The 20,162-nt window shown below is 35.3% G+C and overlaps 4 protein-coding genes across 4 annotated transcripts; 1 reads left to right on the top strand and 3 right to left on the bottom strand.

The window, feature by feature from the left end:
- Positions 1-1,325: 1,325 nt before the first annotated feature.
- LOC133695346 (protein DOWNSTREAM OF FLC-like) lies at positions 1,326-2,307 on the bottom strand. Its single transcript, XM_062117289.1, has 2 exons — positions 1,987-2,307; positions 1,326-1,851 (listed from the first exon to the last, which is right to left on the bottom strand). Exons 1-2 carry the CDS (start codon positions 2,132-2,134, stop codon positions 1,526-1,528), a joined length of 474 nt encoding a protein of 157 aa, XP_061973273.1. The 5' UTR covers positions 2,135-2,307; the 3' UTR covers positions 1,326-1,525.
- Positions 2,308-3,624: 1,317 nt separating this feature from the next.
- Positions 3,625-6,381, bottom strand: LOC133694069 (protein SOSEKI 2). The gene is made up of 5 exons (XM_062115493.1): positions 6,064-6,381; positions 5,893-5,962; positions 5,690-5,802; positions 4,816-5,593; positions 3,625-3,972 (listed from the first exon to the last, which is right to left on the bottom strand). Exons 1-5 carry the CDS (start codon positions 6,260-6,262, stop codon positions 3,858-3,860), a joined length of 1,275 nt encoding a protein of 424 aa, XP_061971477.1. The 5' UTR covers positions 6,263-6,381; the 3' UTR covers positions 3,625-3,857.
- An 8,052-nt stretch (positions 6,382-14,433) lies between these two features.
- On the bottom strand, positions 14,434-15,812 carry LOC133693246 (uncharacterized). The gene is made up of 3 exons (XM_062114425.1): positions 15,657-15,812; positions 14,931-15,242; positions 14,434-14,792 (listed from the first exon to the last, which is right to left on the bottom strand). Exons 1-3 carry the CDS (start codon positions 15,795-15,797, stop codon positions 14,667-14,669), a joined length of 579 nt encoding a protein of 192 aa, XP_061970409.1. The 5' UTR covers positions 15,798-15,812; the 3' UTR covers positions 14,434-14,666.
- Positions 15,813-16,159: 347 nt separating this feature from the next.
- On the top strand, positions 16,160-19,291 carry LOC133693245 (probable glucan 1,3-beta-glucosidase A). Its single transcript, XM_062114424.1, has 8 exons — positions 16,160-16,418; positions 16,738-16,857; positions 17,055-17,246; positions 17,636-17,797; positions 17,919-18,085; positions 18,210-18,359; positions 18,480-18,832; positions 18,978-19,291. Exons 1-8 carry the CDS (start codon positions 16,257-16,259, stop codon positions 19,157-19,159), a joined length of 1,488 nt encoding a protein of 495 aa, XP_061970408.1. The 5' UTR covers positions 16,160-16,256; the 3' UTR covers positions 19,160-19,291.
- The last annotated feature ends 871 nt before the right edge of the window (positions 19,292-20,162 follow it).

The following is a 20,162-nucleotide window of genomic DNA, read 5'->3' as shown; positions in this document are numbered from 1 at the left end:
GTGTTAATGTTAAAAAAAAACACCATTTTAATAATTTTTAATTGAAAAATATTTTTGAAAAACATTTTATTACCAAAAAACAAGAATTAAAATTGAATAAAAAATAAAAATAAAAATAAAAGAATCAAAATGAAAACTAGTTTTTTTTTAAATAAAAACCTAAAATTTCAAAGACACAAAATACTTCTTCAAAAATAAAATTCAAACAAAATCAATAAAAAGTTCACTCTCTCTCCTCCTCTCCTTTATTATTTAAATCTTTTTAGAAGAAAAGAACTAAATTTTGGTTCTGAATTTTTTTTTTTATTTCTTATTTTTTCTTACCACATGACTGAATCAAAACACAAATTCTTATAAAATTGACATTCTTAATCAGTCTTTCCAACCACTAGCCATACAGGAAACACACTTGATCAATAACTGAGAGTATAAGGTCTCGCGAAACTAAATTTAAACTTGAAGGGTAAATATAACTAAAGTCTAAACTTGAAGGACCATAAAAATCCATGTTACCTTTTTCAAGGAACGAGACAAGGGAGAGGATCGTCATGCGAGGGCCGTGGCAGAGAGCCAAACGGCGTCGTCTTTATTAATTTGATTCTTTTCAATTTCTAGTACAATTTGAGTTGATTCTAGCTTAGTACTTTTAGTTTATAAAAAAAATTAGTGGAACACTTATAGTGTTAAAATTTTAAAAATAAAATTTAAAATTTAACCATTTAGATGGTAGTTCAGTGATAAAAATTTGAAAATAAGAGGTTTGCTCTCTTTATAGTCTTAATAGTTGCTCATATGATGACTACTGAAGGTTTATATGGTTGTTAACTTTAGGATCCGTGAGATTAGTCGAGGTACACGCAAGCTGACCCGGACACTGAGGTTAAACTAAAAAAAATTAAAAAAAAATAATAAAATTAATTAAATCATTTATTGACCAAATGTATTACTCAATTATAAATTGATTCATAAGTTTTGGATTTTATTAATTTTTCCTCAAATATATTGGAAAATAAATAATATTATCCTTTCCTCCAAAAGTTGATTGGAGATCCACTACTAGTTTTCATACGAGACTCTAATATAAATTTTAATATTTTTTAATAACATGTTTAATACTTTTAAAATTAAATTAAATTTAAATATTTTAACATTTTACGTTTAAATCATTTTGAATGTTAAAAATTAAATTTTAAATGAAATTTATTTTCTAAAATTATAATAAAAATAAATTAAATATCAACGCCTCTTATTTACCATTTCAAGAAAATAAATTTTATGTTAAAAGCGATCCAATCTAAGCAAAAGAAAAGGAATGAACACACTCGTCATAAATTTAGTATTATTAATCAAGTAGATGAAAAACAAAACAAAACTAAACAGGTGAGCACAAACAATGACATCATATGTAGTCTCATGAGCTAAGAGACAAGCTACCAAATAAATAAACATCAAACCAAGAAGAACACCATAAGTAATTAAAAGATGGGACTAGGTACGTAGCCTATCAAGAATGTTCATTGTTGATCTATTCATCGGATTCTAGAAGTTTCTTGACCAATTCAGCACACCCAGGCAACGCCTTGTCTTTCACAAACCCCAAGGAATTAGCGTAATGAAGATCAGAAATGGCACCGTTGGAACGGGTTAGAATAACTTCAGCACGGTTGCGTACTGGGTGTACCGTTTTGCAGTCAGCCAGTGGACTATCAACAAGAACAACATGGCAAATCCTGTCCGCTTGGTCGCCCACAACCTTAATCTTGTATGCCCCAGTTGAGTCTGTCACACCCTCCATACTGTATCTAAGCTGTAAGTCTGTTCTGTCTTTGCATTCAATTCTAACCGTTGCACCTGGAGGACGTCACAATATTCATCAAGAACTACGATCGGATATTATAGTATATTGAATAAAACCCATTATCTGTATGGAGAAAAGCTGCAATAATTAGAATTAGTGAGGATAAAAAGGAGTGCGTGCGTGCGTACCTGATATGTAAGTAGTTTTTTTGGTCTCGAAGCCACACTGGCAAGTGTCACAGTAGACGCGGCCTCGGACATGGAAAGGGTTTCCCATTCTCCATGCGCTAACAAGTGAAGGGAGCACACACAAGGCAAATAGTAACAGCCTAGCCATGGTTTAGTGGCAAGATCGAGTGAGGAACTAAGAAAACAAAAGTTGAGAAAATGAGAAACAAAGGTGAAGGGTAAAACGAGTGTGATTATGTTGTAGTGAGAGCTTGCTCGTTTAGGGTGAGAAAATAAGTAAGCAGTGGCTCTGATATTGAGGAGGGGAAGAGTACTGTCACATGTACAAAAAAAAGAAGATATACAGCAAGTCTTGCGGCATTACTATCTCTAGGAATTAATTGGTGTCGGTTGGCTTGCTTCAATATTCCTTAAGTCGCGCCAAGAATTCTCTATCAAAGTTCTATTTTATGAAATATTGAAGCTGACCTGATGGATGAGGAAATATTAAAAGATTTCTGGTGCAATTAAAGCAGATCCAAGGGAAAACAAAGAGGGGTAGGCCTAAATTTCCCCCCTAAAAAAATTATAGTTTAACGTGTTATGGTGGATCCGAAGGGCAAATACCATCGTTTTCGGCAATGCCCTGGAAATCTTGGGTGCTTTTATCAAGTACCTTGTCTTGGGGAGATCTTTAAGCTCACATCGAATCAAATCACGTGCATTGAAATTGCTTTATTGCATGAGCCATGAGCCCATGAACCATTGATCATCGTTATGAAAGTGATCCTGAGCTGAAAAACTACTTCAACAAGGCCAACATCCGTGGGTTAGCCGAAAATGTCGCGCTGATATCTTAGCAATAGTTCGTGACCAGCAATTCATGTTTATTTTTCTTAATTAAAAGCTTGATTATTTTCTTACGAAGTTCCTTGGAATTTGGATTTAACCAGACTGCCTCTAGAAGTCCAAACAGCAAGATGAAGATAGTTGTTGGGCCTAGTAGACACTAGGCTTGCTAGGTCCTTACGGACCCATGTATTCTAGGCTTGATGCCTCATGATCTTTCTGAGTTTAGGTCAGATTTGTTTTGTTACGTCTATTGGACAAGGAGATTAGAAGAATCCCAAGGATCTAATCGGGAGAAAACACCGAATGATACTGGGTCCTGGACTTCTTTAACTCAAGCCCGATTAATTTGTATCAACTCCATTCGGGCCTACACACATCGGATCTCAGTTAAAAAAAAGCTCATCTGGAATTTTGCGGAGAAAGAAGAAAAAGGCAGGCGCTGGACTCGTTGGTCAAAGAATACCCGCCAGGGAAGGTGCAAATGGTGGATAGATGATGGTTACATGTATTGGTCAAAGAATACGATTGTCTGTTGATATCCTTTCTTAGCATGGATCATCACGTTGAGGACCTTTAATTGCATGAATTTGCCTTTTGACAAGTGTCAAAGACATCAAATTTGGTTGGATTCTTTGGTATGATGATTACAGTGATAATAACACACAAGGATAGGAAATTCTAGGCTTCTTTCAGTAACCTCTCTCCACTCAACAATTTTCCCACATCGAATCCAATCAAAGATGCATCAGTTGAGTGAAAGCAAACGAAGATGGTTGCATGATGAGAACCACAGATTGAAGGGTGTCATGATGAAAATGATCGAAATCTCATTAGAGCACACAAAGACAAACAGTAATAAATGGAATCACACCAGCTAGCACCATGGTTTCCATTTCTCAACGTCTCCAATTCCAAGATTTACAACATCCTTGTCAAATTAATTTCCACAGCACCACAGTTACCCTACTAGGTAAAACCCTAATAACTGCTAGTAATAATTAATGCTGCAACCACTTCCACTCAATGGGACACATCAGTACTCATTTCTTGGTTTGTTTCGAAGATGATGAAGATTTTTTGAGAGGGATGCATTTGCCTCTTGCTGCTCTCTCCTTCACTTCTTCCTGAACATCCTCCATTCCAGCCTTGGTGCACCTGGGTTAGTTTTTTAACAAAGGGAAAACGTTAAATTTAATTCTACGATTAGAAATGGCAAGCAAATTACATTATACTACAGGAAAACAAAGCGGATTGACAAGCTAGCAAAAACTAACACAGGGAACCAAAAAAGTTGTTTCGAAAAATTAAAGCAACGGAAAAGGCAACTTTGCTCGTTCTTTTCGAAGGCACCGTTTCTAGCCATGATCAACCAGACAATCATCACTTGGTGGTAATTAACTAAAGTAAAAAAGTGAGGATTCTCAATTTGTTACAGTGCGTTTACCATGGAGTTATTATGCTTTCTTTTCCTCAAAAAGTCGAAGATATGAATCTTTAACTTTAATAATTAAAGCCTCCACTACAACCGCTCTAATTTGACCCTTTTTTTGTTAATTTTCGAAAGGTCTTGTCAGAAGTGTAAATTATAAACCAGTCGTTGTAGTCTTAATAAATAAAGTAATAACAGTCCTCTAGTCTTGAAAAATAATAAATCAATCCCTGTGTTTCCATATTTCATCCATTTAGTTAGTCCCTCCCTCGATTTTTGTTACAGACTTGACAACCAGATAAGGTCAACGGATTAAGATATTTTAAGAACTATGGGGATTACATTATAATTATTATTATAAGTATAGGGACCAATTTATAATTGGCTCGTCAAGGAATTGGAATCCATATCAGCTGGTCCACTATGCTACCAAGGTCTCATCTAACATGGATGGCCAACATGCAAACTGTTTGAGGGTCAAAATCAAACTGAACTGAGTCAACTCGACTAGACTTGAAATAATTGCAAAAATGTTCTAAGATAGGATCACTAATGACTTGGTGACTAACCTTTCTTCATTATAGGAATTGGATCTCTTCAAAGCTGGCTCGTCCACAACTCGGTTCTCACTCATTGACTCAATAATGCTGCCACTAAAATACTCCTTCTCTTCAGACTGTAGATTTCCAAACCTAGGATTCTCGGACATGTAGCTAATCATCTCTTCCTCAGCAACCTTAACTGCAGTTTTATACAAGACCCCTCTATGAAGATCGCTTACACTCCTTTTAACCACGTTAGCATTGGGACCGTTCACTGTCACAGCTGCAGCCGGTTGCTTTAAACTAGGCACATTGTTTTTTGCTTTGGCCACAGTCAAGTTTCCGCATGAAATGAGTTGGAGTAAGACCGAGTTACGACCCGGTGCTGACACGATGGCAACGGGGTCACCGTCTTCAAAACGTTTGGAGGTATTGTTGGTGCTTTGACGGGGTTTCTCAGAGAGTATTGAGGGTGTTGATTCTGGGGGGGAGTGATGTTGAGTTGACTCAGTGGTGGGGTTTTTGCGGGGTACTTGCTCTTCAAGTTCGTCTGTGGATACCCCTCTTGAACAGCGAGAGTGGGGTGTTGTGGAGCTTGTATAGCTTGTTTTCTCTTCATCTTCATATTCTTCTTGTGATTCCTGTGATTCTTCATCATCATATTCTTGATAGTACTTGGTTCCATGCGTTTCTTCGAGTTGTCTGGGCTGTTGAATAGGTTCCAGAAGTTGTTTTCTCTTTGCATGGAGATTGGGTTCCTGAATTAGTTGTCTATTATTGCTTACATTAAGTTGTTGAAGCCTTTCTGCAAAAGAAATGCATGTTACAAATGAGCCCACCAATACAGTGCTGTGTGCAACTTGTAAGTTGTAACAATCATTTAATGGAGAGAGACACTGACCAGGGCATCCTTCAACGAGTTCAGACCCTTTGAGAACGTATTCAGCTCCATCAGATGGATAGATGGTATCATTTTCTGCCAAGTCATTCCAAACATACCCATTCTTGTAGCTCCTAAATGAAAATCAAAACAGTAAATGTAGACCTTAAGGAAAATTTAGCACAAGCAATCAGAGACTGTCAACATGTAACAGCAGCATGTACCTTTTGCAAGACCAAGAATATAGAGAGGGCATGCCTTTTCCTCTGAGAACTGTGAGCCGATCCGTGAAATCTATCATGTACAGGACGAAAAACAAAGGAATGTCACAGGCAAGAATAACATTGAGAAACGAAGGAAAGAAGCAAGAATTCAATTGGCTTGTTATAATCCACCTCTCAAACGAAGGTGTTGATTGGCCAAATGGGCAACTTCCATGTAATGTGGGTGCTCAAGTTGGCCATTTCTGGATAGGTAGTAAACAACTTGAACCTTTTTTAGGGGTTTGACCTTTGGTTGCTGCGTGCACACTTTGACCCTGTCTGGGCTCAGTTCTGATCTTTCTCCTCTGCCTCTTCTAGAACGAAGATCCATATTCTTCAACACTTCCTTTTAGATCACTTTCTTTCTGGTCTCGAAGTCTAATACATGCACACGCAGAGGCCAGCTCCTTTTATTAGGACACAGAGTTAGAGATGATGAGTGAAAAGGAAAGGTAACAAGAAATACAGAGAGGAGGAGAGGAATCAAAAGGCACAATAAGTACAAATAAGGCCGAACTATATTCTACCCTTATAGATTCACCAATGTTCTATTTCTATCCTGAAAGTTTTCCTTTTCCAATTTTACCACCATAGTCTTAAGAAGCTTTAGTGTTGTCCTCTTACTAATAACTACTAAATAATTAAAAACTGACCCTTTTTTAATTGTTTCCTTACTTTATCTTATTATTTTCAGAAAATAAATTTAAAATATAATATAAAATAAATCAATAAATAAACTCAAAAGGTACGCTATTTAATGGTAAATTAGAGGTAACATTTTAGAAACTAAAAGGATGGAAATGGAAGATTATAAACATTAGATGTGGAAATGTAATGTTGGCGAGTCTACAAGGGTAACAACGAAGTCCACTGAACAAATATCTGGATCCTGATCTTGACTTTGGATGCTTTTGAACAGAGAAGTGTCGTGAATGGAAAGAGACATTCGCATAGTTTTTTTTTTGTTTTTAATCTTTTTAATCTATTAAAATAATATTTTATTTTTATTTTTTAAAACTTACTTTTTACAGCAACCTATTAAAATTATTTAAAAATACAAAAAAAACTTAATTTTTTTTTTTAAATACAGTTAAAGTGCAAGAGAATGTTCAAGTGGATGCAGGGTCAACTGCAATGCATGATCCCTGTTGTTTTACTTGGGGTTGTTTTTGCCATTGATCTATCCCAGACTAGGGAAAAAAGGAGTGAAAAACCAGTCACTGTGCAACGAAGCTATGTCTGTGAGCTTTTTCTGCCAACCCTGGATTGTAGAACGCAAACACCTTTCCATATATACTGACTTTATTGCTTAGGCGTTGCATCACAATGATCCTAGCTAGCTAACGTTGTAGGCTGTGCCAACAGCAACGACCACTATACAAAAGAAACCCCCTGTTGCCTGGCTGGCCAGATTAGGGTTTCATGAGGCTTTCTTTTCTCTGTCTGCTAGCTCTGCAATTTTTTAACTTAGTACTAATATTGCATCAAATAGTTATAGGATTACTTATGCGTTTTTGTTTTTTAATAAGTGGTGCTTTTGCGACTCCCAAGGCAGAGATTTGAATCCAATTTCAAATTTACATGGTTTGGGTGTCAATGAGATGTGCTTGAGAGTGATTTTCAATGCCCTTTCAGCTTTTATATTACAGCAGGTTAATGTGCTAGCTATTTGTTTGTTTGTTTGTTGTGTCAAAATAATCATGGTTTCCAAGAGCAATGATCACGAAATATTCTATAGTTTGGACTTCATGACGCAGAGAATTCATTTGCTTTTTTTTATTAAAAAAAAACTGGAATGCCGCATAAAAATGTATTCTTATACATTAGCCTTTGTAACCGTGTTATTTTTTTTATAAAAAATAATATTTAAATATCAAAATAAAATAAAAATATTTTAAAAAAATTAATTTTGAGTAAACATAAAAAACATGTAATCAAGGTAATCAAAGTTAAATCAACTTGGTATATCTTGTTAAATCTATGATCCAGATCATGAAATTGAAATAACTCAATAAAAATATAAAGAGGATTATAAAACTCTTTTTTTAAAAAAATATATGTTACCTTTTTAATCTTGTGACCCGAGTCATTAGACCTGAAGCACCTAACATGAAAAAAGCGATGAAATCCAATTCCCAATTAATCAAATATTGAAGGATGAAATTGAAAAAAAAATATATAAAAAAAATTTAAAAAAATATCAATTAAAATAATGAGGATAAAAAAATAAAAAACAAAATAAATTTTCTATTTGATTAAAGGGTGAAATTGAAAAAAAATCAATCTAGTAAAAGGATAAAAAAATCAAAAGAATGAGGATTAAAATTGACATAAAAATAATGTGTTCGACTAGAGGGTGAATTTGAAAAGAATAATAATTTTTACAAAAAAGTTAAGAAAAAAAATTAAAAATAAAAACAATAAGGTTTAAATTGGAAAGCATAATATTGAATTGAATGATGAAATTGAAAATAATAAAACTTTTACAAAATGATCAAGAAGAAAAATTAGAAATCCAAAGAATGAGGATCGAATCGAAGAATATAATATTTGATAAATTGGGATTGAAGGGTGAAACTGTAAAAAAATAAAACATCTATAAAATGACCAAGATAAAAAATTTAAAATCAAATGAATAAGGACTAAAGTTGAAATATCAATTATTTTATAATTTTATAGTCTTTAATTATTTTCTCTTGTTTTCTCATTTATAGTAAATTCACATTAACTTTTTTATGAGCAAACATCATCAATTCTTGTTGTTTCAAAATTTAAATCTTGCCGAAACTCAAACTTTCTAAATATAAGATGAACGATTCGCAACGTAGTTTGAAACATAAGTATGCTTGTAATTATTTGTAACTAACATAAGAATTTATTTTTTTTTTTTATTGGTAATTATTGTTATCTTTAACTAGGTGTATAATATGAGAAACAATGCCGGAAGTTTAAAATTACTTTTTTTGGGTCAAGAACAAAAAATTTAGTGTTATAATAAGTATTTTTCCAATAAATATGTTTTTCACACTAAAGATTATGGTGAGAGTAAAAATATATATAATAGTGAAATTTGTATTAAGAGATCAATTTTTAATAAATTTAAAATTAAATATTATGATAATTTAAAATAGATTATTGAATTGCAATATAGAATATAAAATATATTTTTTTAATATTATTGACACGATACCAATAAAAGTGATAAGAGTTATAGTAAATCCTTACTTGAAATTAATAAAAGGGGTATACTCGTAACAAAAGACAAACTTATCACCACTTACGAACAATCATATGCTGCAAAGAGTCATTTGATGTCATCTATCATCAAGGAATAAGTTCAACACAATCACTTCAATACATAACCGCATATTGATATTAATGTATATTGTATTGATTGTTTGCTGATAATTATTTTTATTTATCAATTTGAGGAACATTAATCTTTCTATTAGGAGGCATGTTGTAAATACTAGTCCAATATCATAAAAAAAATAAAAGAATGATCAAATGGGTGATTCAGTAGTAAGAACTTGGAATCAAAAAGCTTATTTTTCTATGGTCTCAAATCCGAACCATGTGGTTGCTAATATGTTTATTATTAAAAATTTATATGGTTGTTAAATTCAGAACCCGTAAAATTAGTTAAAATACGTGTAAGCTAATCCGGATATTCATATTAATTTGACACCCATAACGAATCAAATATGACATTCGACTGGGAGCTTAGTTGAAAGAAAAAAAAGATAAAACCTCCATTATTTCACGTGACTTGCCCCTCACCAACACAAAACAATGGTAAATATCAAACAATGAACAAAGGGAATGGGCCTCTGGAGGTAATATAAATTCCCTCTTTCCAATAATGTAGCCGAGGCAAAAGGGAATGTTTGTAGACCCAAGATCCTAAATTAATCACCTCAATCTAATTGGTTCACCATGACCCAAAATCCCACAAAATTATTTAACATGATCATAGCCCAAAAACACTGTGACATATTCTTCCAATCACTTCACATTTTCATCATAGTAGCACTTACAACACTGTTCATTTTTAAATTTCAAATCTAATATAAGTTTCTTGATGTAGCATGGTTAGATCTTCCACAATTTAGATTCCATCTTTTGAAAAAAAGAAAAACTACAACTATACATACCTCTTGGCTCTTTGCGCAAGGCTAAATTTGTCGTGTTCCATGCAACATTCAATTATTCAGTGGCTCTTGCTGACCTCTTTCCTGCCAAATATCGAGCAAAAGTACTTGCTTGGATGCATGAAAAAGCTTTGCATGCATGGTTGTAATATGGTAGGAAGTACTGTTTGACAGACACTTAGCCGTATGTGTATGTAAGGGTGTCTTGAATAATACTAGATGTGATTTTACACATTAATCCTCTTAGTTTAACGGAGTTGAATATAGTCCTCCTAGTTTATGGTTTCTCAGGAAAGATATATTCAATTTAATCCCTAAACAGGGATGGTCAATGTTGGTCAAGAGATTATTTAATTATTTTTAATATTCTAAAGATCAATTAATTTGTGTTAATAAACTCTACGGTCCAGTTAATAATTATATTAACTCAAAAAACCATTCTTCATTGAGATATAAAAAAAATTAACTTTGCATTAGACTATATATATATATATATATACATATTTGATAATGCGATTCAATGTTGTTTTATAAAAGATTTTTTGATTAAAAATTTATTAAAATAATATTTTTTATTTTGAATATTAACATATCAAATTTACAAAAAAAAATATTAATTTAATATTATTTGGTGCAAACACAATTTAAATTTTAAAAACAAACACAATTGAAGTAACTTGAGAGAGTTACGCAAATCATAGAAAATTTCCATGGAATAGTACGAGTGGAGATAAAAAGAGCAAAGGGAGGGCGAGAGACGACAGAGAAGACCTCGTGGATAGAGCTAAGGTCATTCCTTTTTGGGGTGCAGTGGACTTGTCAAGTCGTGTCCACCACCTCCAGCCTGCGTACCTCATATATTGTTGAATTCGATTCTTTCAATTGCAGAGATAGACATTTATTGTCGAGTGCATGCACTTGGGCGACGATGATCGAACTTTTTTTTTTATTTTATATTCCGAATTACAAACTTAAAATTCGGTGATTTTTTTAAAAAACTAATCATGCCTAACAAATTAAACACAAGCATTCCCTAAATTATTAAGTTAGAAAAGGTGCCTTATTCGTGCTTTGATTATATATTCCCTCTTAACCTGTATTAGAATAACGTGTTTAGAAAAGCGTTGGTAGTGTATTTTAATAAAAATATTTTTTTTATATTTTTAAAGTGTCTTGATATTCATACTAAAAATAAATTTTAAAAAATATAAATAATACCAATCACCCTGTTGAGTACAAGGAGCCTCGGCTGCGATATGCCTACATGACTAGATGTCTGTAGATGCTGCTGCCCTGGATTTGTGAGTCCGCTTACCTATTTGAGCCGCTGACTACTCGTTCTGGCGAGGGACCTTTAGGCATCGTAGGTCTCCCTCCAAAGGGCAACTTTAGAAGGCTGCATCAAATTGAATGGCCGATTTCTTCTAGTCTGCCATTAGACAGATGTGACTCAAACCTGTTCCTTTACTCTTTTCACTTTGTGTGAAGAGTCCTCTATGGGGGAGCCGCTACACGTGAAGCCTATCCTTTTCATTGCCCTTTTCCATCTTTCGTTTGACAGAAAAAAACGATGTCTTCATTAATCGAACAGGCATTGCCGAGAACACAGTCTACGTGCTCAGCGTATGGGGTCTAAAATACAGAGACTAGGATAGAGACAACATGAAAAGGGGCGAGGGTTTTGTGGAAACTCCAGCCAAATACCAAAAATTTCATGAAAAGTTCGCTAGTTTCCACTTCAAATTTCTCAGCACGTTGGCTCTGGTTTACTCTTCTCCTTTAACAGACACGAGAACGCATGAAACTGAAAGTCCCAAATACAGTAGTTTAATCTCATCTCTCAGCTTGTAATCTTGCATTCCGTCCACAGCAGAGCTACAAGCCTACAACAAACCCATTATTTATAAGCTGCAGCAAGGACCTGCTTTTGTAAACAACAAGCCCTACCGCAGTGACCGCAACGAGTAATATCACACGAACGTTACATAACATGACTTGTGTATAGGGTATAAGAAAAAGATGAGGAAATTCAAAAATCTCGAAACTATGATGATGAAATAGTTGGATGTTAATTGAAACACAAAAGCAAGGCATGCATTTCAACAACTCAGCTTGGAACCTTTTTTTGTTCCAGTAGTTATAGCAAAATCTAGGAATGCACAAAAGAATACAGCGTACACCCAGAATAGACATTATCACCCACACTTAATTTTCCTAATCTAAACCGGAGGAAATAAAATAAAGCTGCAGCATATGAATCCAGCAAACTCCTTTAAGAATAACTTAGTCAAGACTCGAGATAGCACTTATAAGTTCCGCATAACTAGCAAACACCAAATAAAGTGGAAACTCCAGCCAATACTTAGGTGTGGTCGAGAAAGATCTATAACACATGTATCAAAAGATTTGTAGGAGAGAATGATTGAACCAACATTAATCTGTCAAAGCTACAAGAGTATTTGGGCAGTAATATGACCGTTGACTCAGAGCTTTCTGCTCCTTTCCTTGAGTACAACCTGTCCATTCTTGGCCGCTAATAAGTTTGGGGGTGTGAGCGAGATTGAAATTGTAAAATGAATGAAAAAAATGAATATCTTATGCAACAGCGAGATATTCAGGTAAAACTTGCTGTGATATCACCGAATGCATAACTAAATTACCACTCCATTACTAAGTGACATGACCAGAGCCAGAGCATCAACACACGTAGATATCTCTAAAGACCATTATAGGAGTTGCACAAATGAATAAATAAATCAGGAGATGTATTGTTAATAACACCAAATAATTTAATGCATTTGACTACTTTAAGCAATCCACATTAGTTGGAATTTGGACTAACATAAGAAAATGCAAAAATAGTCAAACAACCCAAGAGACATTCCAGTGATTCTTGCAGTCAGAAACTTATATTTGTTGTTGCACAACAAATCCAAACAGAGGTTCAAAGGGAAATGGCACAATGTCATATTCACCAATTAATTAGATGACAATGCTAACTTTATTGCAAGAAAAATAGGGGAAAAAAGCAGAAGAAATGCAAAACAAAATCAATGATTGAAAATTTTCACGACAAATTCTAAGGGACACCAGTTGACCAACCACGCACAAAATTCTCTAAAACTACCTTCAATCCAAGACACCATGAGAAAACTGGTTCTGTCCACAAGTCTATTTTCAATAAAGTGAACAAAAAGAAACCTTTTACAAACTGACAGAGTGCATTAAAGCAGAAAGAATACAAATCCAGACATATCTTTATTTTGCCAAAACAGATGAAAGTATAAAACACGTAACTTTCTAAGGCAGAAGGACACCAAAACTCTTTGCAACCCTCCACTGAATAGATTCACCACTTCTTTGCTAATTAGCTGTTGAATATGGACAGATATTGACAATGCTTGCATGAATCGTGTATTTTCTTTCATATAGCACTATATTGAAACTCAGGACTGAACTTCAGTCTGGGATTCACCAACTTCTTTCCTACCAGTAAACATGCAAGTCTCTCACTCTAAGGGACCGGGCATCTTGTGAGTTAGCATTTCTGGTTGGCCAATGCTACAAATGCCTCACCTACAGGTTGTAATATAACAGATCCTATCCAGATTAAAAACTATATTGGTTAATGGACCACTAACACCACTCAAGAATCCTGATGTGCCATGATAAGGAATAAATGGAACAAAACTAGACACTTCATGTCCCAGATGGGAGCAGTGTACCAAAAATCTAGTAGAAGCACAAAGCAAAAACATATTATAAACATGCCAGGGCCAAGAATGTCACCATAAACAGCACACATCATTAAATTCTGGTTTCTTTCAGAAAACAGAATCCTTAAAGTTAGTTGCAGCTACATTTAGTTGATGTGCAGGATGATCACTACTAAATGAATTTTAGAGGAGACTCCTATATAGGCTCAGAACGCAAAAGTACCTAGACCCTGATCTATCCCCAACCTTGCAAATTACATGTAAGCCTGTCAGAAATGGATTCTCTGAAAGTGCAGGGTTTCAAACCTGTACGTGCAATTAATGCATAGGGATTAAGATGAATTGTTAGCCTTGTTTAAATCAAATATATGATCAGTATAACATAACCGCTGTCAACAAATGTTTTTTTTTTTGCTTTAAGCTGTTTAACGATTCTTGTACCTTTCCTATATAGATAGCACACACATAATACTGCACTTTAGGCATAAAATCACATGCCCACTACAAGGCTGAATGGTGTGTATCAGAAATTTTGAACTCTTTCTTTGGTTTTACCATAGCACTCATGATATATAAAAATTGAAATAAACCCAAAAGCACAGCATCATTTGACACAATAAAAAAAAGACAGAAACTGGTGATGGTAACACTTTTATTCACAATAGAAAAACTTGAAAAGTCACAGCACAAGACCACTGATTTTAGTGTCATAAAATAGCAGGTCTTCAAAAGATGTTACCAATTCTACACCTGATAATTCCATCAAGACTTAAGAATCTATCAAACAAAGAAATGGAGAAAATCTCATAATAATGCGCATGAGGTTGGAAAGCTTGGGCAAGAACAAAATGAGAAGGTAAGAGAAATCTCAGCGACGTTTAGGAAATTGTTGGGCAAGCAATTTAGCGATCTCTGAAACTCCAACTCTCTCTTTGCCTTCCAACATGGTCCTTAACTTCTCCTCTGAAAGAACATCTTTCTTCATGCCAGGGTTCTGCAAGCCATTCATCCAATATTCGTCAATCACTTGCAAGAAATGTACGCAAGTCCATCAAAGAGAACATTTTCCCGGCAACATTCCAATTGCTATTTCTAGTAATACTAAAAGAGGGTAGTGACAATAGATAGAAACCTGACGATTGTTGAGCTTGATGAACCTGGTGATGAGTTGGGAGATATCAGAGGCAGGAGGATCACGAATCCCGAGAAATTTACCCAAGTTGCACTTAGAGGATGGTGTCAGCTTGGCTTTGACTTGGGCATTAACAACACTCCCCCAAGAAGCATAGGCTGGGTGCTTCACTACTGCTTTCTTCAAACTTCTACTTGCCTTACCACCTGCTGCCGCCATTTTTTTAAAATCCTTCTGCTGCTGCACTGTTTCAACCTTCACCTTCAATTCCCAAATCAAAATTTGGCCGACTCCTGCAGTGCCAGGATTGAACTGGACACAAAATTAAAAACCCTTAACCCAAAAGATGAAAAAAGAATACAAAAGTCCAGTTTGACAGCAACAAAGCTCCACAAATCCTAAATTCCCTATTTTCGCTCACACATAACAGTGACTAAAAATCTAAAATGAAAGCAAAAAAATACGATGCAAACAGCTACGGACTACAAATTCAGTAACTAATAACAAGATAAAATTATGGGATAAGCTTATAAGATACCAACTGATTAAGCAAAATTGAGTGAGAAATAAAAAATTGTTTATTTCATTTAGTTTTGGCAATCAATACTTAAACCAGATGAGCAATCATTAGATTTTACAGTTTGCTTGCTTCTTCATTTCCAACAGGCATCCAGTAACAGTAATTGATAAGGCTCTGAGACAGAGAGAGGGGGAAAGAGAGAGTACCTGAGGCTGTGGGGATCCAAGAAGAGAACAAGACACTCTGCTCGTAACTGGAAACGCTCTAGTTTCAAACCCAAGGCCAAGTGAAGAGACAAGGGAAACAAATAACTGCTTAATGTGTAAGGGTTTCAATGTGGGCTTCATCGATCCGGCCCATTTTCCTAATAGCTAAGTTTTTAAATTGCCCTCTTGGTATTTTCTCCCTGCGACAATTTCATTTTTTTTTTACTGTAAGATAACCTGACTGGTAAAACTTAAAATTATAAATATTTTTTCTTATAATAAATGTAAAAACTGCTACTTTAGAAGGAACTGGCTTCAGGACTCCTGCCATGCAAGCAAAGCAGATTGTTGTCCGCCTTGTTTTCTGTTGATTAATAACCCATGAGAGACATTTTATGATCAAAGAGAAATACCCTTTGATTATCCAAAAGCTTGGTGTAGAAATTCCCCTCCTTTTGCAATGTCTTTGGGGCAAGGCTGCCCCCCCCCCTAAAAAGAAAAGAAAAAAAAGGAAGGGCCCAGGGTACATATGCTTCTAGCTTCTGAAACGCTGTCCAACCTCAAAATCCTTCCATTCACAGACAAAGGGTGCGAATAAAAATGGCTTACTATTTACTAGTCTTTCCTTTACTCTTGCTTTTGTGTGCTCCATCTCCTTCTCTTGCACAGCCGTTTAAAGCTGTGAATTTAGGAAATTGGCTCGTTAATGAAGGGTGGATGGATCCTTCTCTCTATGATGGGATGCCCAACAATGATCTCCTGGTAATTTTAGCTTTACTCTATCATCCTGATTCCTGATCATCAACATATCACTCAGGCCTCATGTGTGAACTATCCATCACAACATCATTATATCTATCCCAAGCCCTCACTTCATTGATTAAGACCTCTCTCGATGTCTTAGTCCTTGAAAGACCATGCAACTTCTTTACTTTATTTTCTCTTACTACCACGTATAATTGTTTTAGTCGTATTTACTACTAGTTTTGGATTAAGCTGATAATCTCTCTCTCTCTCTCTCACACACACCCACGTATATCTTATTGTCGTTTTACTAATTTGGGTTTTAAATTTACTGTAGGATGGAACTCAAGTGCGGTTCTTCTCCACAAGGCTACAGAAGTTCCTTTGCTCAGAAAATGGAGGTGGAACCATTCTTGTAGCCAATCGGCCCTCAGCCTCTGACTGGGAAACTTTCAGAGTAATTAAAATCTTTAAACTAATGATCTAGCTAGACTTAGTACATTAGTACTCCTATTTACCTTTATTTGTTCTGGATAATATCTATGACTACTTACCTTTGCTGTGATTTTAACTGGACTTGTAAGCTTTGTTTATAATTGTAATCTCATGCTGCATGTTTCTCATCTTTACTTTACTGATGATTTTATTTCACAGTTGTGGAGGATCAATGAGACATATTTCAACTTTAGGGTGTTCAACAAGCAGTTTGTGGGGCTAGAGGATCAAGGAAACAAAGTAACAGCATTTTCAGATACTGCTGGAAACCCAGAAACATTCCAGATCATAAGGAAAAATGATGATCGGAGTATAGCTCGCCTCCAAGCATCAAATGGACAATTCCTTCAGGTTTTGCCTAATCTTTCTTCTTTTTTTCTCAGCAATAGTACTTTTAATTTCTTTTATTTTTTGTCATTTGAGCTCTGGAACTTTCACCGAACTAGTTTGTTTTAGATTGATGGTAAATTTCTCCTTTGGTGTACAAAATAAATCTGATACAGGAAAATCCTACCATGAAAAGTGTCTTGTGGACTAAAACATGATCATTTTAGTGACTCCAGGCTCTTAACAGTTAAAGAGCAGTAGTGTACATGCTAGTGATCAACACTTTGGATCACTGTACTATAAGTGGCGTAGCTAACTATCAGTTTAATACTCTTACCATATGTGTGTGTGTGTTAGCTTAATATATCATCCGCATTACATGAAGGATTACTGTGCTTCTGTTGTGTAATCAGGCAATATCAGAGACACTGGTAACTGCAGATTATGTAGGCTCAGGTTGGGACGACGGTGATCCATCAGTCTTCAAAATGACTATTGTCAATCCCAACGCCATACGAGGTGAATATCAGCTCACAAATGGTTATGGTCCAGACAGAGCCCCTCAAGTCTTGCAGGTAAAAGTTATAATTCATAGCATAAACAAGAGAACCGAAGTTTGTGCTAGGCTGCTAGCATTTTAGCAACTATAAGTATAACTAAACCACGAATGACTTGCAAATTACCTGTTCATCCCAGGATCACTGGAACGCTTACATCACTGACGAGGACTTCAGATTCATGTCAGCAAATGGTCTTAATGCTGTCAGAATTCCAGTTGGATGGTGGATCGCATGCGATCCGCCGCCTAAACCTTTTGTTAGTGGCTCTTTGAAAGCCCTAGACAATGCTTTCACATGGGCACAGTGAGTATCATTTACTAAATGAAATCAGTTGACGGTTTAATGTTGTTTTTGGGAACCTTTTTCTGTACAGGTGCTATAAATAACTCTGATGATGGTTTACGTATTTACGTGTATATTTATGTAGGGAATACGGAATGAAGGTAATTGTTGATCTGCATGCGATTCAAGGTTCACAAAATGGCAATGGTCACAGTGGGACACGAGATGGGTACCAAGAATGGGGAGATTCCAACATTCAAGATACTGTGGCTGTCATAGATTTCCTTGCAGAGAGGTAAGACGATGAGTTTTTTTCTACACATTCTCCATATTGTGAATTACCTTCCAAATCAAATCAGGTTGCTTATACATGAAAAATTGTTTGAATTCTGATGCAATGTTTGCTACTAAACAGGTATGCCAACAATACAAGTCTTGCAGCAATCGAATTGATGAACGAGCCAATGGCCCCAGGCATCAGTCTAGACACCCTAAAGAAGTATTATCAAGCTGGATACGATGCCGTAAGGAAGTACACTCAAAATGCTTATGTGATCCTCTCCAATCGACTAGGGAACGCTGATGCAAAGGAGCTCCTCTCATTTGCAAGCAGTCTGCATTGCGTAGCCATTGATGTGCATTATTACAACCTATTCTCAGATTCATTCAGTAATATGAATGCGCAACAGAACATTGACTTTATCCATAATCAGCGGTCTAGTGATCTCGATACCGTGACCACTGCCAATGGTCCATCCATTTTTGTTGGTAAGTCCAAAACCAATGTTTACGCAATCAAAACCAGTGCTTGAAGTTTTTTCGAAGCCTAGTCTACCTCTTAACTGTAATTGAAGATAATGCTCCGACTAGTTCGAAAGGTAATGTGCTGAACCGTGTGCTGAGATTTTTGCAGGGGAATGGACTGGAGAATGGGAAGTGAACGGAGCATCGATGGAAGATTATCAAAACTTTGCTAAAGCTCAAATCGAAGTCTACGGGCGTGCCCAATTTGGATGGGCATATTGGGCTTACAAGTGTGCCGCCAACCACTGGAGTCTAAAATGGATGATCGAGAACAACTACATAAAGCTCTAGACTCTGACAATGGCTATTACATCAGGACGTAGTGACTGGCTTTTGGGCTCCTCCTATGAATGAAAAGGCCAACAGTGCTCTTTTTTCTGTTAATTGTAACCAAGATTAATAATGGGGATTAATTTACCTCTATATCTATCATCTTGATTGCCAAATGGCATCGAGGGTAGCTGAGGATTTGAAACAGACCCCTGCATATATTTTCCAAGTTACTACTTCCAATTGGATCCAAACTAATAAATGGAAAAGGGACTAAGTGAGATTTAAAAAAGAAAATCACCTATTGTGTTCGTTCAATAGAGATCGTCTTAATTCATAAGAAGTCAAAGCTTTTTAAAACTCTACGAAATTGAAAAAATGGGTGTTAGAGAGTTATAAATGTTCTTTACTAGCGACCAGCGAGGGACCCGTCCGTCGGCCTGGATATTCGGTCTTTGCTCCTGTGGGCTAGGTGCGATTCACTTTTATTTTTAAAAAAATTAAGTTTAACGTCCCGCTTGTTAAAAATAAATGGTCCATTGCTAGAAAAATATAGCAATTTAAAGCAACGTAGTATCTCGGACTACAATGCTCAAAAATAAACTGACGAGATTTACTGTAGAAAAACAAGGAAAGAAAAACAAAATTCTAGAAATACTGAAACTCAAACCACTAGAATTGTTGAAAAGACATTCACGAGATAAATACAAAAAAATCACCATCCAAATATGTCGGTACTTACGTGTCTTCGAAGGACTCATATAAAAATTGATTTTTTTTTAATGTTGTTGGATTTATCTAATTAAAATTTTAATTTTCAACAATACCAGTTATTAACATGATTTTGGTATATTTCCAAGATTTTTTTTATTATTATTTCTTTGTTTTTTCTTTCTCTTCCCCTTATAATTTGTCATATCCATTTTGAAAAATTGCAGACCTACTTTGCTGACACTCTATGCAAACAAAATTTTTCCAATATATTTGCGTTAACGATAAAGATGCAATTCATTAACACGCTACT

This window comes from Populus nigra, chromosome 5 (genome assembly GCF_951802175.1).
Source record: "Populus nigra chromosome 5, ddPopNigr1.1, whole genome shotgun sequence".
Lineage (NCBI taxonomy): Eukaryota > Viridiplantae > Streptophyta > Magnoliopsida > Malpighiales > Salicaceae > Populus > Populus nigra.
Note: the sequence above shows the minus strand (reverse complement) of the source record. Positions and strands in the feature narration are given on the sequence as shown.